Raw genomic sequence first — 24,972 nt, forward strand, 5'->3', positions numbered from 1 at the left:
ACTTTCACTGTATAATCATAAGAGATTTGATTTAGGTCATCCCTGAATGTTCTAGTGGTTTTCCCTACTTTCTTCAATTTCAGTCTGAATTTGGCAATAAGGAGTTCATGATCTGAGCCACAGTCAACTCCTGCTCTTGTTTTTTCTGACTGTATAGAGCTTCTCCATCTTTGGCTACAAAAAATATGATCAATCTGATTTTGGTATTGACCATCTGGTGATGTCCATGTGTAGAGTTTTCTCTTGTGTTGTTGGAAGAGGGTGTTTGCTATGACCAGTGCGTTCTCTTGACAAAACTCTATTAGCCTTTGCCCTGCTTCATTCTGTACTCCAAGGCCAAATTTCCCTGTTAATTCCCTGTCACTTCCCTGTCTTGACTTTCTCCTTTTGCATTCCAGTTCCCTATACTGAAAAGGACATCTTTTGTGGATGTTAGTTCTAGAAGGTCTTATAGGTTTTCATAGAACCATTCAACTTCAGCTTCTTCAGCATTACTGATTGGGGCATGGACTTGGATTACTGTGATACTGAATGGTTTGCCTTGGAAATGAACAGAGATCATTCTGTCATTTTTGAGATTGCATCCAAGTACTGTATTTCGGACTCTTTTGTTGATTATGATGGCTACTCCATTTCTTCTAAGGGATTCCTGCCCACAGTAGTAGATGTAACAGTCGTCTGAGTTAAATTCAACCACACTTTTGTCACACACACACTATGGTTACACACTTTTGAATCTTACTCTATTATGTATTCACCTCCCTCCATGCCTGCCCCCACCACAGAGTGGAAGAAATGGAGAGGAACACTGTTTTTGTAAAGGTGTTTCTTAACAAAGTCAGAAACTCAGAACCCCTCTTTCAGATTGGGTATTAAAATTAAAATTCTGATGATTAAGTGAATAGCTACACTGAGCTGCTCTGGGGACTTGCCTTCTCATTACTCCTCAGCAACAACATGGGGGTATAATGCACAGCAGGGTTCTTCTCAACTTTTGACATGGCGGGCCAGATAATGGTTGTGAGGGGCTCTCCTATGAATGGTAGAATGTTTCCCCCATCCCTGGCCTCTACCAGTGGATACCAACCACCCCTGCCCAGGACTTTAACAAACAAACAATGTATCTAGACATTATCCAATGTCCCTGGGACATTAAAATAGCACTAGGCTACTTCTAGAATTTGATAAGGTTAACAGGATTCAATGGAGAAAAGAAACTGATGAAGACTATTCTGAGAGGTAAAGAAGTAAGCATGAGACAGTGAGTTTCCCAAGATAACAGAAAATTCATCAAAGCAATGGCACACTCTAGGCTCTGTCAGCATCAGAATGAACACTTAACAACATACACTTCAATTAAATTAAACTGAAATCTTAAAAGATCAAATCAGAGAAATGCTGAAGGGAAAGACAAATACGAAAGCCAGGCCTACCCTCCCAGAACTCATGCAGTGACAGTGGATTTTTCAACTGGTTTGATCTTCGGAAGGACATCTGACCATATATGTCAAGGGCCACTTCCCTTTGACCTAGGAATCATACTCCTGAGATTCTAACCTAAGGAAATAATATAAAAATTACAAAAGGCTATATGTATAAAATCTTTATAGTAACTTACTCATAATGGCAAACACAAGAAATATCTCAATGTTGGCAATAATGTATGACGTTATAAAATGAAAACTGCATGGATCCCTGTATCGCTACCAGGAACATCACTGGCATTATCCTATGGTAGATTTGGGGTCAAAACTTCCAGTCCCTCCTCTTAAAGATGCACTAATTTACAATACTTCCTTCATCTATGAAACAGAAATTGTAATGAATACCTCTCAGGATTGCTGTGAAAATCAAGAAAATAACAGGTACAAAAGTACTTTCAAAGGTATAAAATACAACCCACACATCATAATTATTATAATATGAAGATTATTTGGAAATACGCAACATACATGCCATGCTAAGTCGCTTCAGTCATGTCTGACTCTTTGCAACCCCATGGACCATAGCCACTCAGGCTCCTCTATCCACGGAATTTTCCAGGCAAGAATACGTGCCCTCCTCCAGGATATCTTCACAACCCAAGGATCAAACCCAAGTCTCTTATGTCTCCTGCAGTGGCATGCGGTTTTTTATGGCAAGGCCACCTGGGAAGCCCAAAAACAGATCACAAAATGGTACATGTGTATGCTTAGGCTGCCATCCTTAGGCTGTCATCCTTTCAGTTCCCTCATTGCCAAGGACTACACAATCTGACCCTTGTCATCATGACCTACCTACCTGAGGGACTCCTTTTGCACATTATATAAAATTCAACTGTCCTTCACCAGCTCCATGATCTGACCCTGCCGACTCCCAACTTACCCCCAGCCAGTCTTCCTTAAGTGCCACTGGTGTTCCTGCCCCTTGGCTCCAGGACATGCATTAGGCACGCGGCCTTCACACCCTGTCTCTCTGCCTGGAAGCCAGTGCCCCAGTGGAAGAGCTCCTGATCTTTCCCTGGCTAACTGCTGCTTGAACATCAAGGCTCTCAGCTTAAATGTCATGACCTTTCGTTCTAAATTAAGTCCCTACTCACAACTGAGTGGTAACTGACATAGTAGGACAGTTGTTTTTTTTTTTTTTCCCCTTTCATAGCACTTACCACAGCTATGATATTTCTACTTATGTGACAACATGCTTCATATCTGCTTTCCTGGCTGAACTGTAAGCTCTATGAGAGCAGGGATCCTCCCTGTCTGCTTCACCACTGTACACCCAGGACACTGTCTCACATGCAATAGATGTTTAGTAAATATTTATTCAAAGGAAACAATAAATGGCTATTTGTGCAAATTGTCCTCATTCCATAGAAGGGGAAACTAAAAGTCAGGGAAAATGATTTCCCTAAGCCATTAAGGCATATAGTGGCCAAGCTGGAATTAGAATTGAATTAGAGTCAGATAATAATTAGAATTATTAGCTGGATTTGAGCCAGCACTGCCAGGCCAGGACTAAGGACAGGGAAGAAATGTATCAGGTGAAACTGGAAGCTGGGAGGGAATGCTGAAAGTTTGCATCTACACTATAAAATTCTCCAGTGGCTCTTAAATGAGGACTCAATTTGTGTTTATTTGATTGCTTATTCCTTGTCACTGAACAGTGCCCAAATATTGATACTCTAAAATATGCAGAAATTAAAATTATCTATTTCCTCAGCCACATGGCTAAACAGATCTAAGTGAGAAAATTAACAGTAAAGGCAAAAAAGAAAGGCCATATGGCCATATTCTGTCCCATCTGTTCCACAGGGACCTTGGTCTCTGGCTCAGCCTAAAACCAGATGGGGATCTGGAGAACTCCGAAGCCCCTCACCTTTCCTGTCCCAAGCCCTGTTTGTGCTCAGTGACCACCACCCACACAAGTTAACTGTTACTTTGGACCCAAACTGAGCTTTGCACCCCACTTACGCAACTCATTTTCAATGTATTCTTTGCCTAACAGGAGCAGCAGGAGCAGCAGAAAGCTACCCCCGGCTGATGGTCCCCATGAGTCTGCATAATGCGGGCACAAGACAAGAGGTCCCCCAAATTCATTAGCAAATGAGGACACAGAGTGAAAGAGCAAGTGGCCACCTTTCAAGAAGGTTGCTCTGGGGTTGCTGTTCAGCAACCAGCTCCTACATCTTCTTCATGTCTCCCTGCACATGCGGCCCCTCTCACAGGGGCACCTCCTCAAGATCTATAAACTAATGGCTCATGGAACACATCCACCCCTCATTGAGCAAATGCTTGTTAAGCATATCCCCAGTGCCAGGATAGGGAGCCTAGCGAGTACATCCAGGATCTCTGAAGGGGGAAATTAAGCAAGGATTCTGTACAATGCAGATGAGAACTGTCATGGAGCTGCTAACTCCTTCTCTGCCTACAGGGCAGGGCATGTCCTGAGCTAACAATGTGGAACCAAGACCCTAAACAGGTTTCACTGTCTACAATCAATATATCCACAGATCCAAGCCATTTGGACTAGTAAGTAGCTACAGCCAGCACTTGAGATCCATGGGTATTAAACCTCCTGTGCAGACAAGGCAAAGCCTGCTCAAAAGAACTTGTGCCTCTAGGGCCATCAGGAAATTGATTCTGGTGCTACTTCCATGACTGATACTGTGGATCTCTGGATCCCCTGCCCCACACCTGAAACCCCATTCGCATCAACTGTACTAAGGGTCAGGTCAGATCTTTCCCACCCTGACAAACTAAACTTCTGCAACATGAAATAAACCACCTTTTTTTTCTAGTTCGGCAAAACACATTTCCTGTAGAAATCAGGAAGGGAGGTAAGGCAGACAAGTTAGCAGACCGTAGGGGTATATCTAAAAAAGTCCTTCTGTGTCAGGATGCTATGTCTTACTTCCCCTTCAATAAGAACTCTGCCACAGGGCCAAAAATTGCCTTTTATGAAGCCTGCCTATCTCTCTAATTGTCGCTCTTTTTAAACTGATAAACAATATTGAGCAAGAAGCAGCAAGACTAACAGACACTAGCCCAGTCTGGATGACCCAATCCCAAGTCCTGTTCTGGGACCCTGTGCTCCTGATTCCTTAGTTGAACTTGGGGAAATCCCTTCCCTGCTTTATCTGTAAAATGACAGGTTTGAGCTTGAGACCTTGCATTACAAAGATGATATAGTTCTCTCCACTACTCACTGGCTAACAGACACAGCACAGCGAAGACAGTTCCCCATCACATGGGCTGCTGCCAATGCAGCAGATGATAAGACCAGGGACCTGGACCACAGAGTAGCTAAGAAATGAGACTAGGAAATGAATATATAGGTCTTGTGAACACCAGGGCCTGGGCACAGCTGTGGGCGGCAGGGACAAAGGAAGAGGTAAGAAACTTCAAGATATTGAGACTGAAGACAGAAAAAATAATAATACCACTGAAGAGCAATCTGACATAGTGGTTTAGAGAACCAACTCTAGAGTCAGATTATTTAGAACTGAACACTACATATGCCCCTGACTAGCAGTGTGACCCTCAGACAAATTACTTATATTCTCTCTGTGATTTAAGTTCCCCAGTTATAACACAATAGCATTTTGTGTTATAAGGAAACAACAGTACTTTGTTGATCTTAAAAGGATTAATCGAGTTAACAATTCACTTTAGTGCCTAGTACATGGAAGTACAATCTAAGTGTTTGCTTTTATTATATTTTATATTATATATTATATAATATTGTTATATTTTAGTATCATTATTATTATTATCAAGACAGATAGGATGCACAAATTCTAGTTCCTACTCTCTCATTAAGTGACCTTGGGATTCAGCTCCCTACATGTAATATGAGGGACTGAAAAGTCAGTGTTTCTCAAACAAGTATATAGATACAAATAATATATATAATTTCGTGAGGGATTATATGAGTTCTCTGTCAGGATTTTAAACACTTTGTGTTTTCATTTCAATGGTCATCTAAGGAAATATGAATAAACATACCTGCGTTTTCTGAATGCCTACTTTACAACCAAGTTCTGGCACAAGATCACAAGTCTAAGTTTCTATTTGTGTTTGCCATTGTGTTAGCACCAATATTCTCTGGTGGCTCAGACGGTAAACACATCTGCCTACAATGCAGGAGACCCGGGTTCGATCCCTGGGTTGGGAAGATCCCCTGCAGAAGAAAATGGCAACCCACTCCAGTATTCTTGCCTGGAAAATCACATGGATGGAGGAGCCCGGTAGGTTACAGTCCGTGGGGTTGCAAAGAGTCGGACACGACTGAGCAACTTCACTTTAGCACCAATATAATTACAGTAGACCAATGAAAGAGGCACAGATGCAGAAGCAATTTGTGAATGATGAGACTGGACCAAATGAAAGCAAATGATATCCAACGAAAGTCACTGGAAAAATTGCAAAGTCATTGGAGAACTGAATCATTAAACATGGTAATATAGACTGTCCAAACTCAAACAAATAAGCATTCACTACCATAGTCACACTGTTGCCTTCAAACAGTGTCAAATATGGCTTCAAACAGTGTCAGTCACCTTACGACATTAACAGTGTTAATTTGAACTGTACTGGTTCTGCAATTTTGCTTGCACTTAATTTATCAGTCTGTATAGGTCATATGTTTGTGTGACTGTCTATAAGAATAAGGGGTTTATATCTAGTTTCACATACGTACATATTCATGTAACATTATAATAAAAAATATGTTTAGTGAACATGAGGGGACTTTGATATATGTGTTCTTTTAAAGTAGGGCTCAATGGCAAGCCACTCCAGTACTCTTGCCTAGAAAATCCCATGGATGGAGGAGCCTGGTAGGCTGCAGTCCATGGGGTCGCTAAGGGTCTGACACGACTGAGCGACTTCACTTTCACTTTTCACTTTCACACATTGGAGAAGGAAATGGCAACCCACTCCAGTGTTCTTGTCTGGAGAATCCCAGGGACGGGGGAGCCTGGTAGGCTTCCATCTATGGGGTCACACAGAGTCGGACACGACTGAAGTGACTTAGCAGCAGCAGCATTAGTCTAGTTTCAGAAACAGTGAATTAAGTTATCTCCAAGATCCCTTATGGCTCTTTGAGTCTAAAGAGGATGGTCATTTCGGTTGCAGACGTGTTAAGCTTCATGAGGACAGTCAAAAGGGGATGTAGGCTTAGGATTCAGGAAAAAATGCAGGGCAAGAAGCAGACATCTAGAAGGCAACTATAGAGAGGTGCGGCTAAACACAGGAGATCAGACAGGATCTCTAGGGCTGTTCGGGGAGGGAGAAGCCAAGAGCTGATATCAGAGCTTCAGAGAAATCTCCGGGCCTTATTGTACCTGCTCACAGAAAAATATCATTCACCAAGTGTTAAAGACGGTATTCTCAGGGTTCTTCAAAGTATCACTATTTCATCCAGAGGTGAATGGCATAGTACCCGCCACAGAAATAAATCTGTTTTGTATTCCTCCAGGCTCGCAGTCCAAGCTGAAAGGGGAGAGTCCATACTAAAAGATTCAGTCTCTGACCTCTAAGAGCTGGGCCATGAACTCACTTCAACTCCACCACCCAGACCATTAGGAGCTCTTGCAGAGCCAAGCAGCCCTCAGGGCTGCAGCAAAAGTTAGGAGTAAGATGGCCAAGGGGCAATGTGTGCCAGGTTCCAGGGGTCTGAACTTGGGCCTGGGCACTAGCACAAACCAAAGCTATGACTCCCACCTGGTTGCAAATCTGCCTCCTATGATAAGAGACAGGGCGAGCTAAATCAGGACCCCACACAGTCCTGGGTCCGCCAGGACCAGACACATTCAATCACCTTAAGAAAACTAAGAACAACACTATAAAGGAATTATCCTCCAATTAAAATAAGTAAAAAAAAAAAAAACAAGAAGAATCTCTTTTCCACTCCCTTCTTCACTCCCAACTCAAAATCAGGAAGTAAAACAGGAGAGAACCCCCAGAGAAACTCGGGCTTACTGTTTGTCTTCTTCTGAAAGTAAGGTTCTTCCACAGCAGCAATCTCAGCTGAGGCCAATAAGCCATGTTACCTCAGCCAGCACCACAGCTGCCTGCGTGAGGCTCGGGAGCCTGGGAAGGAAGTGGCTGGAGCTCACAGCAGGGACGCCGTGGCTGGTCATTAACTGAAAGATAAAGCAAGAGGGGATGTTAGTTTTTGCTGCAAAGCCATACGCCAGTGAGGGCTGTTGTACCAGCCCCCTCACCTGAGCTCTCAACACCAAGTTCTGTCTCATGACTGCTTCTCCATAAGGCATGAGTCCCCGACTTCCAGCCCTGTACGCCAGTGAGGACTGTTGCACCAGCCCCCTCACCTGAGCTCTCAACACCCAGTTCTGTCTCATGACTGCTTCTCCATAAGGCATGAGTCCCCACCTTCCAGCCTTGGGTCTCTGGTAAACAGGGATGCTGGAGCTTTTCTGGCATTAGCCTGCGAGTAAGTCATTATTATCCGAATCACTTGAGCTCCACTGATGTGACCATTGGGAATGAAAAATTGAAAAAAATGAAAAATTGAAGGCAGACCTAAGTGATCAATCTATGTGCCCAAAACACCAGCGCTGCAAATGGCATACTGGAATCCCAGAGACCTGCCTCCCTTCTCTAAGAAAATGCCTTCCTTCTCAGAAAACGTCAGCAGCATTTATAAATTTTGCCTTGAACCTGGAGTGACTTACACTATTGTCTGAAATTTGCTGCAGACTACATTTTCATCTCGCCACAAAGTTGAGTCCTTCCAATGATAAATGGCACCGCTGATAGAGCAGTTTCCTAATCTGAAAAGTCACAGCATGTCTTAGATGACTGTGAGTAAACACCAAGGAAATGCCACAGACACCTGGCTCCTAAGTGAGGAGGACAACCCCTAGTGTTCTATGTGGTGGAGAGAAAACAATATCCCATGGAGAAAAACAAGGCAGCCAAGGCAGGCAGAGAGCATCACCTGTGAAACTGACAAGTTCCCACTGTCTGGACATATGCACACTTCTGGCCTTGCTCCACCTGTACAGGGCCCACCTACTCCTTGTCAGGTGTCACAGGTGCCTCCTTGTTTTGCCATGCTGGGAGAAGGCTCTCATAAACAGGGGATACAACCTCCTGTGTGTCCCAGTTGCCCCTCAACAACAGTATTTATTTAATGCTGGAGTAACCCCAGTAGTCATAGTAAAATTAAAGCTAGGGAAAAGGCAGAAAATAAAAACTGGAAGAAGGGAGGGATACACAGGTCAAAGCTAGGCCCTGATACCACTTCACAGCCAGGAACTCTTAGCAGAAATAAGAAACCAACGTTACCTCTAAAATGGCTCTTTTAATCATTGTGGTCTCTGGTGGAATGGAGGAGGGGATGCGAGATTAAGCAGGAGGAACAAACAGCAGAAAGGGCTAAGAATGTAGTGACCGCTTGTGGATAAAAAACTAAGTACTGGACTAAAAGTCTGTGAGTCCAAACAGACCTCAATGCAAAGGTCAACTTCTAGCAGGACTTTACCCTCTTGGCCCCCACACCACAAGGACTTGGATTAGAAACTTCTACAAAAGAAAAGGGAATGTAAGCAGTCTACAGTGTCTGAGAAGAATCACTGACTCTACTATTATGTATTTTAATTCACTCATTGATAAGCCAACAAATCAGGGATTCCTCTGAAAGAGTCAAGTCTTAGGACCATTCTTTTACCATTTGCTCAGCAAACCTGTGGATGGACACAGATGCCCCTCCCCAAAAAAATTCTCACTAAAAATAATTAAACCAGCACTGTGTCCATCCACAATGTGTTATTTAAAGATGGCCACTGGTCTCTCTGAGCACTGACAGCCAGAATTTGGTTGTGAGCTTCGTGCTTGTAATCCTAAATCATTTTGTAAGTGGCCTGGGACAGGGCTTGCATTCCAAAAACACTGAAATAAATAATTAGCTAGATTTTCCCGATGCAAAAGGTGCTCTCCAGGAATCACTTAGTTGTAGATTTAGAAGCTACACAAATCTTTTCAGGTCCCCAAGGTAACAATGAGGAGGTTGGAACATAAGTTTATAATTTAAAAAGGAAAGATAGCTTAGACAGAAATTAGGTCCAGCTTCTCACTATGTGCCCTTGGCCAAAACTTTATGCCCTCTGAGCATCAATTTCCTCAGTGTAAAATGGGGGTGACAATACCTACCTTGCAGGATATTCAATGGATATTCAATTGTCAATGAGACAATATAAATAAATATATAAGTTCCCCAGCAAAGTACACGGCACACTGTAAGTGGCAAAGAAATGAGCTCCCTCCCCCCACTTTTCTTTCCCTGGTCCATCCCTACCTCTTACAGAGAAATGGTTATGTCCTGTCCAAACATTCTTTTCTACTCCATCATTTTTAGCAGCAGCAGTATTTTTTAGCAAACCCATCATGGGTTTCTGACAAGGTAGGAGGGGCAAAGTAGGAAGGATGAAATCAGAATGGCCTAGTGTTAAAGACCCTCAGGCTCAAACCAAGACACAGAATCCCCTAAATCTGAGTGGAGAATCTCCGAAGAAAAGAAGACACACCTCTGCAGAATACGAGAACGGCCAGGAGGAACGTTTTTGGAGAGTATTTTCCTAAAGCGGGGTTTCTGCATTTCCAGACATGGATCCTAGCTTCAGAGACCCTCCAGGAGACACGCAGAGATGTCAGCAAGAAGCAGCCTATGCAGCGGTAGAAGGTTTTGCTCCGGCTTCGATGGGTACTTGCCCCGCTTTCCTACCCACCTTGGCATAGCCCTGGGCCTCTTGCATAATTCCCTCCTCCCACCTCAGAACATGGTGACCATTCTGGGAGCAATTTTATCCAAAGAGGAGGTTTTGGCAATGCCCAAATCCTCTGCTCAGGTAACTGAGGCCAAAGGGAGATTTCTACATCAGTTTTCCAAGGAAGCAAACAAACAAACCAAAACCAAAAAGAAGGCTGTACTATGTATTGACTAGATTTCTCAATGCTTCAAAGTGAGTAGCACACTCATCCTGCCCCTGCGCACATTTCCAGTTACTGGTTGGAAAGCGTCCCACTTCACAATCATGGCCAGTCAATAGGCCACCCTCTTCCGGCTCCTGGACGACCACAACAGCCACTTCCCTGAACTCCCTGCCTCCAGTCTTGCCCCCTCCATCCATTTAGCACAGAGAAATCAAAGTGATGCCACTAAACCAAAGCTCCAAACAAGCCACTCTCCCACTTAAAACTGCCTTTGTCAGCACCCCACTGCCCTGGGGATAAAGTGCAGTCCTCACCTTGGTTTAGCTGGTCTCCCCAACGACTCCAGCCTCCTCTCTCACCACTCCCCCCTTTCTAAACCAAGCCCCAGAAAACTATTCACGGCTCCAAATGGGCAGCCCTCTCTCCCACCAGTGGGCCTCCTGCATGTTCTCTGTCCTGAACCGCTGCTTCCAGCAGTGTCAGCCAGGCCGAATCTTCCTCAACCATAGGATCCCGTCCTGATACCTCCCCTGCACTGACATCTGGTTAAAAACTCCTCCGAGGTGCATTCACGGAAGCCTCTGTTTTCCCTTGCATCGTTTCTGCCACTTTCTGAGTCCATAGGATCATTTCTCTTTCTTAGTCACAGTTTCCCCCAACATGCAAAACAGTATAAGGCACAGAGTAACCCTTCAGGGAATATTTGCTTAATTAATTAACTATGAGATGGACGTGAGAAACAGGGATTCAGGATGGAAGGGTGGTGGCACTCCCGGGCCTGTGGTAACCGATTTCTCAAGCTTGATTAACTGATTAAGGCAAATTGTCCCCAGGGAGGGGGCTCTATGTTCACCACACACTGGAGACAGCTGTGAGGATTGCTGGTGACTTCAGGAAAGTGTTACTGAATCTAGGTTGGCTTCCCACAAACACAGGTTTAGCTAAGGATGGAGCAGGCCCTCCCAAGGCCAGAGGAGCCAAGAAACCTGCTTTTTCCCCACCTTCAAGCCAAGTCCTAGGCATGTCCTCTCCAGGTCTCCACATAAGTCACCCAGGTGAATCACCCTTTGCCAAAATTTGACATAGTTTCCACACCCCAACTTTTTTTGTACAGTATGACCTCATGGAAGTGACCAATTAGATCTTTGGCCAATTTTTTAAAAGACATTTTCACTTCAAATGCCACTGATATTTTAAAATTATTAAATACCTAGAAAATACCACAGCCTGCTAAGCCACGACTTTCTCAAATAAGCAATTATTAGTTGCAGAGAAATGAAAGTTAAAACTACAATGAGATACATAGCCACTGGAACTACTACAAGTTTTTAAATTTTAAAGTATGAGCAGCAACTGGCACTATCATACACTGCTTGTAGGAATGAAAATGGAACAGCCACTTTGTTAAATACTCTGGCGGTTTCTTATAAAATTACACACAGACCTATGATACAGCCCAACCATCCTGTCCTAGGCATTTGCCCAAAAGAAATGATAGCATACGTTCACACAAAGACCAGCATGTGAACATCCACAGAAGTCTTACATAGAATAGTCCAAACTGGAAGCAATCCAAAGATCCATAAATCAGTGAATAAGTTAAAATGGAATACTACTCAGCAACAAAAAAGGACCACACTACTAATACATTCAACAGCATGGGAGAAATCTCAAAAGCCTTATGCTAAGAGAAAAAAGTCAGACACAAAAGACTACATACTATATGAATCTACTTATACGACATTCTGGAAAGGTGAAACAGTGGGGACAGAAATCGGATCCATGGTTGCCAGTGGGAAGGGGAGAGGACAGACTGCAAGGAGCACTGGGTGACAGATATATTCCACACCATGGTTGTGGCAGTGGTCACACATATACTATAAAGATGAGTGTAAAAAAGGCTAAATTTAACTGCATGTAAATTATATGTCAATGATCTCCTACCCCCCGCAAAAAAAACATGTGTTCTATGATAATAATTAACGTATTCCACAAGTCAAATCATGCCTTGGAAGAAATAAGAACTGTATGATGTAAAGCTTGACTATTGTGTGATTCTCTAGGAAAGTAAATGATGAATAAAATCTTCAACTCCTGTTCATTCCACAAACAACTGCAGCCTTAACTCTGCAAGGCTTCCATTAGCCACAGCAATATTTATTGAATACCTATTATGTGCAGGTGCTGTCCCAGACATTGGAGATTCAGCAATGAACAAAAGTGTTCTCATGGAACTTCTAGCAAGGTGGAAAAAGACCTGACAAATAACAGTGTGTTGTTAAGGCAGTGAGGGATAAGAATAATGAAGAAAAATAAAGCAGAGCAAAGAGAGTAATGGTAGGTGGCTGATTCTTTTCTTTAGGTCAGTGAAATGAGAATATGCCATATGCTACTGGCAAAGGGGTCACCAAGTGACAGCTGGGATTATGAATTCTTTTAACTTTTCCCTAAACCAAAATATGAAATGCCAGGCAGACTCAGCAATGGTGGCAAAAGAAAAAGAGTAGAAGTTCACAGGAAGCCTGGTGCCAACGGGAAATGATGAGCCCAGTCAGCAGCTACTGCACTGCTCCTCCAACCCCCATCCTCACGAAAATGTCCAGCCCTTTTGAACTTCACACGTAAGTTTCAAAGAGAGATGAGAGAAGAAGAAAGGAAGCAAGAGAAAGAAGCAGACATGCTAAAAAGAAAGGTGGGAAGATTTTTTCCCACTTGCTGACGTCAAAAGGAAAACAGGAACTACATCCCGTGACTGCCTTCTACGCTTCCAAAACATTAAATCTGTCTACAGAAATGCAGTAAGGAAAAAAACCACCCATGTTTTCACTACCATCCGAAACTCTTAGTTTGTGCAGTAACAAAGGGTTGGTTGGTCTTTTTCCTTCCTACAAGAACACTGCAAGCACATGAAGCTGAGCTTCCATCTAAGGGGGGTAGTGAACCTCCTACCCACTTGCTCCAAGAAAGGCCAGTGTCCACTGGGAACCACACAACTGCCATTTCTCACTGGAGCTGAGAAGTCGGCCCCTCGAAGCAGAAGAGGACAACCTTGCACAAGGCCAACCCCCGGCTGATAGAAAGAAGTCATTGCAGCTTTGGAGACCCACTCCCACCACACCCCAATCTTACAGAGAAGCCAAGGCCCACCAAAAGCAAGGGGCCTGCCCAGACTCACCCCGAGAGTCGGAACTGGCCTCCAGGTTTCTCCAGAAATAACTTTGTCAACAACTACTCCTACTTTCCCACTACTGTATTCCTCCTCCAACTCTGTTTATTCTTCTGAACACACTTTTCCTATCAGTTCTACCCAAATAGCTCATACACACAGAATATGCAGCCAGCAACTGACTATCGTCTTTCAAAAACAGTGGTTTTATGACAGCTCTTTCTCTAAACAAACAAATTAATAAATATGTGTGTGTTCTTTGTTAGACAAATTTCCCCATACTTTCCAGAAGTGAGACAGAAGTTGAAATCTCTCCTGATGAAACTATGTCCTATGTCAATAAATAGCTAGCCAGTAACAAAAGCAAGAGGTAGCTTTAAGGCAGGATATAACTATATAACGTACGAACTGTAGTACATGTGTTGGCGCTAAAGCTCAACTAATGATCTCTTCCTCAGATGCTGATGCAAATACAAGGATCACAGGTACTGCTGCATCTCATCTCCAGAGAGATGTAGAAGTTTCTGTAGAATTGAGAATATGAAACCTGTAAGACCACCAGAGCATGCTGCTTTGGAAGAGGTCTGTTTTGTAATTGCCTCTCCGAGTGTATGTCTCCAGATCAGTAGCCACATTTATGGAAAATGATACTGAGGTTAAAACCAGGCTGGAACAGGCTCTTTGCAACCATGGCTGATGATAGGGCATGGCTGCCGTGGTGGAAGAAGGCGACTTGGAAAGTCTCCCCATGATTTCTCCCAAGATAGCCATCAACCTCATTAAGCCTAAGTTATTTTAACTGCCTCAGTTTCTTTTCTGGCCTACAGTTGTCACTGAGCTCTCTACCCATAAGGCCATTCATGCTAATCCTTAAATTCTATCCTCCTGCCCTCTGCAGACAGACTGTAGACTCACAACTCAGGGAAACTGTCCTTAGTGGCCACTAAACCCTTAGAGGCCTACGTAAAGGTCATGGGCTGGTACTTGGCGACCCCTGAAACTGTGTTCCTACTTGTACCATAACATCTTAATACTCAAATTTAAAGAGAAAAAAATGATGGAAGAAATCCTCCAAGATAAAAGTCACAGATAAAAGGAAGACATTCTATCATTCTAGAAGATTCCTGTCATTCTAGAAGAGGCTCTATCACAAGACCTGTTTTAAAAATACAGATCCAGGACTTTCCAGTGGCTAAGATTCTACATTCCCAATGAAGGGGGCCCAGGTAGGATCCCTGGTCAGGGAACTCAATCTCACATATCACAACCAAGACCAAGTACAGCCAAATAAATATCTTAAAAATCCGTTCCGTTCCGTTCTGTCGCTCAGTCGTGTCCGACTCTATGCGATCCTGTGGACTGTAGCCTACCAGGCTTCTCCGTCCATGGGATTCTCCAGGCAAGAATACTGGAGTGGGTTACCGTTTCCATCTCCAGGGGATCTTCCCGACCCAGGGATCGAACCCGGGTCTCCAGCATTGGAGGCAGACGCTTTAACCTCTGAGCCACCAGGGAAGCCCATCTTATGAGATTCATGGGGTCGCAAAGAGTCAGGCATGACTGAGCGACTGAACTGAACTGAGTTACAAATTGTTAGAATTAATAAATTAATTAGATGTATACATCGCATCATGCCAGGCCTCCCTGTCCATCACCAACTCCCGGAGCTCACCCAAACTCATGTGCATCGAGTTGGTGATACCATCCAATCATCTCATCCTCTGTCGTCCCCTTCTCCTCCTGCCTCCAATCCCTCCCAGCATCAGGGTCTTTTCCAGTGAGTCAGCTCTTCACATGAGGTGGCCAAATTATTGGAGTTTCAGCCTCAGCATCAATCCTTCCAGGACTGGTCTCCTTTAGGATGGACTTGTTGGATCTCCTTGCAGTCCAAGGACTCGCAAGGGTCTTCTCCAACACCACAGTTCAAAAGCATCTCTTCTTCGGCGATCAGCTTTCTTCACAGTCCAACTCTCACATCCATACATGAGCACTGGAAAAACCATAACCTTGACTAGACGGACCTCTGTTGGCAAAGTCATATCTCTGCTTTTTTTTTTTTTAAATGTCTCTGCCTTTTAATATGTTTTCTAGGTTGGTCATAACTTTCCTTCCAAGGAGCAAGCGTCTTTTAATTTCATGGCTGCAATCACCATCTGCAGTGATTTTGGAGCCCAAAAAAATAAAAGTCTGACACTGTTTCCAATGTTTCCCCACTTATTTCCCATGAAGTGATGGGACCGGATGCCATGATCTTAGTTTTCTGAATGTTGAGTTTTAAGCTAACTTTTTCACTCTCCTCTTTCACCTTCAAGAGGCTTTTGAGTTCCTCTTCACTTTCTGCCATAAGGGTGGTGTCATCTGCATATCTCAGGTTATTGATATTTCTCCTGGCAATCTTGATTCCAGCTTGGGCTTCTTACAACCCAGCATTTCTCATGATGTACTCTGCATATAAGTTAAATAAACAGGGTGACAATATACAGCCTTGACGTACTCCTTTTCCTATTTGGAACCAGTCTGTTATTCCATGTCTAGTTCTAACTGTTGCTTCCTGACCTGCATATAGGTTTCTCAAGAGGCAGGATAGGTGGTCTGGTGTTCCCATCTCTTTCAGAATTTTCCACAGTTTATTGTGATCCACACAGTCAAAGGCTTTGGCATAGTCAATAAAGCAGAAGTAGATGTTTTTCTGGAACTCTCTTGCTTTTTCCATGATCCAGCAGATGTTGGCAATTTGATCTCTGGTTCCTCTGCCTTTTCTAAAACCAGTTTGACCATCTGGAAGTTCACGGTTCATGTATTGCTAAAGCCTGGCTTGGAGAATTTTGAGCATGACTTTACTAGTGTGTGAGATGAGTGCAATTGTGCGGTAGTTTGAAAATTATTTGGCACTGCCTTTCTTTGGGATTGGAATGAAAACTGACCTTTTCCAGTCCTGTGGCCACTGCTGATTTTCCAAATTTGCTGGCATATTGAGTGCAGCACTTACACAGCATCATCTTTCAGGATTCGAAATAGCTCAACTGGAATTCCATTACTTCCACTAGCTTGGCTTGTAGTGATGCTTTCTAAGGTCCACCTGACTTCACATTCCAGGATGTCTGGCTCTAGGTCAGTGATCACACCATCGTGATTATCTGGGTCGTGAAGATCTTGGAACTCAAGGGGAATTTTAAGTACCAAATGTATCATATTTGATTATTAGTAACAGAGAAGGAAATAGCAACCCACTCCAGTGTTCTTGCCTGGAGAACGCCAGGGAAGGGGGAGCCTGGTGGGCTTCTGCCTATGGGGTCACACAGAGTCGGACACGACTGAAGTGACTTAGCAGCAGCAACAGTAAGTTTATATATAACTGCACATTCTTGTTTCACCCTAGAATATATATTCACTTTCCTGGATGAAAGTTTTTGCTAATGGCTAATTTTCAAAATGAGGACTATGACAGGAATACACAAAAACTGAAAAGTCAGAAGAAATACAAGAATATTGTACAAATCCATAACAAGCCTTTGAGAAGCACAATTCCTCATGCTGTCAAAAATTCTATTTTAAAGGGGATTCCAAAAGTTTAAATCTATTTCTATCATTTTGCTGATATTTGGACAACCAAAGATCCTATTTATCACTCTCAACAGTCTAGTTGCTAGCAGCTAAAACTGACAACCAGAGTTTCTGAAAGTAAATCCATCCTGTCCTCAAGTTCTTGTTTCATCATTGTAGAATTATGGAGAAATTCCGACAAAATGTTAGAGACAGACCTTCTTACACTGCTGATTTCCACTAAACAAACAGAGCAACCCTGAAAGGAAGACTTCAGGAAACAATACAACTATTTGCTTTTTCCATGGTTGCAGGTGTGTAGCATATAGGAAAAAGAAACCTTTCCCCTAGAAATGAAATACCTGTCAACATTACATGACATAGAAAATAACTTTTTTCTCAACCACAATCATAATGCCAAAGTTAGAGGATCCTGCAGGGAAGGAACTATGAAAGTGACAAACACCCTGAGTGATACAGAAACACAAGCAAGTCTGCCTCCATGAGCAATCCTTTATTTGCAGAAAACTTTGACTGGATAATGTTCCCTGTTGTTGGAGGAGGGCTTTCCAAGAGAATTTTAGGATAAAAGGCTTAGTGACTGTGTCAGCAAAAACCATTTTGTTTGCTTTACATCTCGGAAGGGTTAACATCTTCAGATGTTCAAACTTCTCCCAGCCTTAAAAGTTTATTTTTATGAAAGTGATCAAAGGACTTGGGGACAGACAAACCCAAATCCCTTCACTGCCTTCCCCTTCCTGTGGACCGATGACGCTGTGCAGCAAGCTTCCCCAGATGTCCTTAATTATTTTCCTGAATTAAATGGCCTGGTAGACAGAAGGGAGGTTTTGGAGTCAGAGAAAGTGGGGTTTGAATCCTGACTCTGCTACTCACCAGCTCAGGGACCCTAGGCATTGAGTCCCTGTATTCTCTCCATAAAACAGAACAAATAATGTACATAAAACATTATTTGGGACAAAAGCAATGTCAGTAAATGGCATCTATGATTAGTGCAGCTGACTTCACAGTGTAAAGTACTCAGTGTGTGTGTTAAGTCATCTCTTACTCTTTGGGACCCCATGAACTCTAGCCGACCAGGCTCCTCTGTCCATGAGATTTTCCAGGCAAGAATACTGGAGTGGGCTGTCATTTCCTCCTCCAAGGGATCTTCCCGAACCCGTGTCTCCTGCGTCTCCTGTATTGGCAGGTAAATTCTTTACCACTGAGCTACCTGGGCTTCCCCAAAGCACTCAGGCGGAGCACAAGCGGGCAGTTTATTAATATTAAAGCAATCTCTCTTCTTCCTTCTCTGTCCACAGAAGGGACTATTTACCCAACAGCCTTTCCAGAACACACTGGAACTCTCTGCATGCCCAGATCGGTGGGAGATGTGAAAGGGTTTTGCTGGTATCCTGGTACCATTTCTACCAGTGTCTTACCATCACCCCCCCCCCCATTTAGGGATGCCTACCACCCACGTATACTATTCTTCTGCTCTGGGAGCAGTCAGCTCTTCTGTTCCACACAGGCTGCCTTCCTCCATGTCTTCAGCACCTCGCTCAGTTTTGTTCTCCAGACTACTTCCTCCAGCTTCCAGGTCAATTACCTATTTGCAATCTGGGCCTTATATTTATTCCTCCATCTCTTCAGCTCTCCTACCATCTCCTCCAGTGAACTAAGTGCTCTGATGGTCCCTACTACACAGTAAGTCAGGCCACAAGCTACCATGTCTCAACATCTTACTGTCCTATGCCACACTGAGCCCAGAGCCACTTGGTGCTTATACACATTTGTAGAGTTAAGGCTTCTGAAGTCAGACCTCAGTAATGAGAAAAATCAGTTAAAGCAGGTTCACCAGGGTAGCAAATCAGAAATGTCATAAAGGACAAGTTCAGGTAGCCCAAAACCATGACAAATTTTCCAGCTGCATTCAAAGAAATTCAGATTAAACAGGAGTGCATCTAATTTGGTCTTCCCCAAAGTCGCTTGAATTTGTTGGTAAGGACATTCATTTTCATGGACTTCTTGTGAGCAAAGGAAAATCTGTAATTTTGCCAGACTGAAGCTCCAGACCCCTGTAAACATGCCAACTAACAAGAACACCTCCCCTAGGGGCTCAACCATGAATACAAAACTGTCAACACTGATCAGGAGCCTCAAACTCTAAACTCATAAGCTCAAGTCAAGAACTCATTCAATGAAGCTTATCAAAACCTGTATACAATTTTTCAACCTCAACACTTTATTCCTTTTACTTTTGCCAAAACTAGTAATCTCACCTGTGGCTCTTTTCCAGTTCTAGCTCACGTGTGACCAAACCCAGCAACCTTGTCTAGAACCTCCCCTTTCACCAACCAGCTCTTGATACAGAGCTAGAACAGGTCATTTGTCCAAGATGCCTCATGTGTCCGAGATGCAACCCAGTGAGAACTAGCTGACCAGATAGGTGAGGATGTAGGTGGAGCTCCAGGATAGGCACAGAGTCGAAGCCCTGCCCTCCCAAATTCAAAACTGAACTCCTTCTCTTGAACTAACAAGCCACTTTGTTGACTGCCTTGCTAAATTACAGAGGAATAAGATCACAAGTTGACCTGAAAAACAAAAAATGAAGGATGTTAGCTTTTAAAAAGAAAAAATACTGGCAACATGAGCTCCATCATTTGAGGTCTGGAAGGATGTTCCCAGTGGAAATTGATCTGAATTATTTCAATGTTATGATGATTCTGAGTACCTCTTCTTGAAAGTGCTACTGTCATTAAGATCTTCACAAATCAAATATTTTATGTGCCAGATAACAAAATGCTCAAGGAAAGATGCAACTAAACTATTGGGTAAAACTCCTGCTAGCCTCTTTTATCAACTGCAGTTGACAATGGCATTTTAAAATGCACACACTCTCATCTTCCAAGCGACTGTATGCTAAGTGTCTTCATCACTTGAGCATGGAATCCCCAGTGGAGTTCCACCTGAGGACAGTGTGCCTTGCTGGTCTTTGCAGCCTCCAGGGGACATGCACTCCCCCCAATAGAGGCCATTGGAACCTAGTGTCGGACAGCCAAGGAGAAAGCCATGCTGAGATCACGTGAAATGGGACTGGAGTTGGAAATGGGAAAATGGCACTAATTCCACTAAATTTCCAAGTCCTGTAGCAGGACTGATTACTGAAGAAACACTACTTGACCAAAGGCTTTCCTTATCTTGAACTCAAGTTACTTCCAAAATTAACACAATCATTAAAGTTAAAAGACAACTGAAAAGCTAAAAAACTGCCTGTAATCACAATTAATCCACAAGGTTTTTCTACTTTTGCATGAAGAAAATGGTCCCAGGGAAAGACAACCTTTGGGACTTTTGTGGGCCTTCCCTTGATTTGAACTTACAGCCAAAGAGCAGGGTTTATTTGAGAGAAAAAGAAAATCTAGTTGAAAAACCCATTAAGATTCAAACTGGACCAATAGAATAAATGAGGCCGGTTCAATATTAAAGATTCAGTGTCCACTGTAAGCTGAAAGTAGACTGAATTCTTTTCTCCTAAAGGGACACTGTACCTACCACCCTAAATTCTGGTACAGTAGCAAGAAGCCTGGATTAAAGAAGCAAAAAGTTAAGACTTTAAATTCCTGTTACTGACTGCTAGGGAATGAATTTAGGCAAGCCATTCTACCACTCTGAGCCACAGAATATAAGGAGACTGGAGTAGAAGATCTTCTGGGGACTTCCTTAGTAGTCCAGTGGTTAGGATTTTGCCTTCCATTGCAGGGGTGCAGGTGCGACCCCTGGTTGGGAAGCTAAGATCCCACATGCCTGGCCACCAGAAAACCAAAACCAAATTGTAACAAATTCAATAAAGACTTTAAAATTTAAAAAAGATCTTCTAAGAAAACTGCCTGCAGCTTGAGTTTCAGACTCGTTTGAACCCCAGCTCTGCCATTACTGAAGTACGTGAACCAGGAACAAATTATTTAACTAATCTCTGTATCAGGTGTACCATCAGAAAAATGGGACAGCCTCAATATTTTCCCAATTGCAGGAAAGTTTATGAGATGAATTTAAGCAATATTTAAATTCCACTTAGAAGATATTAGGGGATGGACAGGCACAGTATTAAACACTCAATCACACAATGAAAAACGCTCTTTTCAGCACTTTAGATTTGTAAAAACTGTATTACATTAAGGAGAAAGTTTCTGTTGATCTTCTTTTCAATGCTTCTATAACATGTGCTTAATTTCCCTTTTTTAACGAAGTAAGAACAAGTTTCAGAGTCAGTGCCTTTAGAAAACAAGCTTATTTTATAAGACAGACTTTAAAAAACAATTCATTTTCATTCTAATTATTTTAAAAATTACCTTTTATTTCAGACAACTGACATCAGTTTTTAATTTAGAGAACCAATATAAGGTTAACTTTTTTAAAATATATGTATTGATAACTATAAAAGTGTGAGCCCATTGAAAGAATCTGAGGGGTTTACATGCTGCCTACCTCCAGGTTCTGCTGCTGCTGCTAACTCGCTTCAGTCATGTCCGACTCTATGCAACCCCATAGACAGCAGCCCACCAGGCTCCCCCGTCCCTGGGATTTTCCAGGCAAGAACACTGGAGTGGGTTGCCATTGCCTTCTCCAATGCATGAGTGAAAGTGAAGTCGCTCAGTAGTGTCCGACTCTTTGTGACCCCATGGACTGCGGCCCGCCAGGCTCCTCTGCCCACAGGATTTCCCAGGCAAGAAAACTGGAGTGGGGTGCCATGGCCTTCTCCAGGTTCTAGTGAGCAGTAAATGAGGTGATGGAGCCCAGCCCACACTGTGCTCATCTACCTGCGGTCAAGGGGCAAAACTTTTGTCAGTGAGGAATCAGAGAAGGTACAGTGTAAACAAAATCCATCACCCATGAAGGATGGATGTAAGATTCCAGAACAATGAGCTCAGAAAAAGCATGAAGGGGTTCTTTAAGTAGAAATCAGAGAAAAGAAGAAAACCCATAGAGGGAGTCAGTTAACAGTTACTGAGCCAGACTATATGCTCATCACCAGTGAGAAAACATGGTGCAGTGGATGCCTTGTACGGTCCAGGACAAAGCTATCAAAACAGTCAGAGTCTTATTTGGAAGAGCCTTGAATGCCAAGATCATTATGGTGTCAGATCCTCAACGTCTTTTGACATTTGTTCAGTACTTAGTAGTTTACCTGGTGTTCGAAAAATATTTGCTAAAGGAACGAATTTCAGTTTAATGATATTTTTTGTATATTAGCCATAGACAAATAGATACACACACATTTTAAAAATATGATATCTTCTTCTTCCCTCCTTCCAGTAACAGAAATCACACCTCACTCCAGCTAAAGTAAACTGCCACTTCCATCCCAAAGCCTTGCATCGGGGAGTGGAGAAGAGTCTACAGATCAGTCTAAAGGCCATTATTCTGGGCCTTTACAACCTCTCTGCCTTTCCAAGGAAAGCTGCGGCTTCCATTAGTGTTACCTTTATGTCAAACTTGGACCATCGAAATACCAGATCCAATCAAATTCAAGCTGCCATACCCTTAAGGACTTGCTTCTTTCAGAAAACAAGCTTGGTTTGACTTTTGACAAAAACTATTCCCAACCTGGCATCCAACGGAAATTTTGCAAAGCAAGAGTAAACAGGGATATGAAACCCAAACAACTTCTCAGCAGTTCCTTCCCTCTTCCCATGCCTGTTTCAGTCATGAAACCTCTTGCTCCTTTTTTTCCCTTCTGGTTCCTTCCAGTCCTAATTTGTTATGATCTTTGAAACAACTAACTCAAAGCAATGCTTTAGAAATGCTTTGTGTCTTGCCCATCTGCACCCAGTGAGAGTCTTCTGAGATATGTAGAAATATCCTTATAAGGTTAGCCTATTTCTCATCCTTTCTTGAGATATCTCAAAAATCAGTTAGCTTTCTATTATATACTGGCTTAACAGGATTGCACTACAAAAAACAAAATCTATACTCAAAATGGAGATGCCCAGAATGGAGGGCCCAAATGAATATTTTCTTTCAGAGAGAATCTCCAGATGGTGAGTCAGAAATGAGACAAATGTCTTATCATGCCTCACTCCATCATAACTTACTGAGATCACCAACCACTTTTTCCTTTTCATTTAAGATAAAATTCTTCTTTGGGTTCTATGAGTCAAGTCTTCATCCACCTAATGCAGATAAATAGGTAATCCCAACCACATCTCACTTCTTCTTCCTCTCCTCCCACCATGTTCTTTTCTTCCGTCATCACGCTCATCAAAACACTCCAATGTATTCCATGGGTATTTCCACTCTACCTCTCAAAACCCACACAATGTTACACTAATACTGAGACTGTCCCTCAGGACATTTCTCTGGGCAGTTCCTATCAAAGAATCACTCTTTTTCCTAAATACACATCTAGAGAATATAAAAGCCTGAATGGCTCTTTAAAAGTCATGTATTCAGCCTCTTTCATCAAGAAACTAAATCTTAGAAAAGTAAAATGACTTGCCCAGGGTCACATGACTGCTTAGTGGGTTTCTGGAATTACATGTAGAATATAATTACATCAAATTGTATGTAATTATACATAAAATTTGGAGTGTACACGCCTGTGTATATTTTTTCTGAAAAGAGAATCCATAGCTTTCAGCATATTCTCCATGTAGCCCAGAATACTGTCCCAATAAATAATAACCACTGATTGATTTTATATATACAAAATTCTTCCCAAAAAGTGTCTGGTTCTAAATACCAGTTATCATAAAACATCTTGACTTCAAGAGTAGCCAAATAAAATGTTTTGACTTCCAAATGCTTCTTGGAAGTTGGATTTAGCCTAGAAAATGTTGCAATTCTAAACAAATACACATATACACATACAGACACACACACATAGAGAATGAGTAACAGAAGAGAGTCTATACATAAAAGGTTATTTTGATTTTTTAAGTAACTAAATTCTAAATTAAGTAGTGAATTATCTCATTCTTATTTTTTAAAAAATAAATTAATGTGCAAATAAAAATAGTTTAATGTGAAATATAACAGACTAGATCACTTTCTCAAAGCACAGCTGCCTCAAAAAAGAGAAATGAAACTGAATGGAATCAGAATTGTTTGTTCTACAAAAAGTAAGCTGGTCTAAGTACATACTAATATTTCTCAACCTATCATAAACCTAATCTTAATTAGTTATTTCTCATATAATTCTACTTCTAATGCTTTTCTGTGATTATCACATCATTTTAATTCATCTTTCAGAATATAAAAAACCAACATTAGTTTCCCATTCTCTTTGACTTATTCAAGATAGAATTTATTGAATCCCCTTCCATATCAAGGAGAGTAAATTAAGGACTGAGACTTTAATCCTAGAGAATTAGGATTCTTTAGGATTCCAGGCATCTGGTCCCATCACTTCAGGGGAAATAGATGGAAAAACAGTGGAAACAGTGTCAGACTTTATTTTGGGGGACTCCAAAATCACTGCAGATGCTGATTGCAGCCAGGAAATTAAAAGATGCTTACTCCTTGGAAGGAAAGTTATGACCAACCTAGATAGCATATTAAAAAGCAGAGACATTACTTTGCAAACCAAGGTCCGTCTAGTCAAGGCTATGGTTTTTCCAGTGGTCATGTATGGATGTGAGAGTTGGACTGTGAAGAAAGCTGATCGCCGAAGAATTGATGCTTTTGAACTGTGGTGCTGGAGAAGACTCTTGAGAGTCCCTTGGACTGCATGGAGATTCAACCAGTCCATTCTAAAGATCAATCCTGGGTGTTCGCTGGAAGGACTGATGCTAAAGCTGAAACTCCAATACTTTGGCCACCTCATGTGAC

General features: G+C 42.4%; 1 protein-coding gene across 1 annotated transcript in view; it reads right to left on the reverse strand.

Annotated features, from left to right (window-relative positions):
* The window catches only part of ABCA1 (ATP binding cassette subfamily A member 1), a 140,489-nt gene that overhangs the window by 109,937 nt on the left and 5,580 nt on the right, over positions 1-24,972 (reverse strand). The window contains exon 2 of the mRNA XM_088838222.1: positions 7,461-7,624. Within this exon, the coding sequence (XP_088694348.1) occupies positions 7,461-7,526 (66 nt within the window). The 5' untranslated portion in view covers positions 7,527-7,624. The remainder of the gene's footprint in view (positions 1-7,460; positions 7,625-24,972) is intronic.

This window comes from Moschus berezovskii, chromosome 7, assembly GCF_049115385.1.
Source record: "Moschus berezovskii isolate FMDL1 chromosome 7, NW_MosBer_1.0, whole genome shotgun sequence".
Taxonomy (NCBI): Eukaryota; Metazoa; Chordata; class Mammalia; order Artiodactyla; family Moschidae; genus Moschus; species Moschus berezovskii.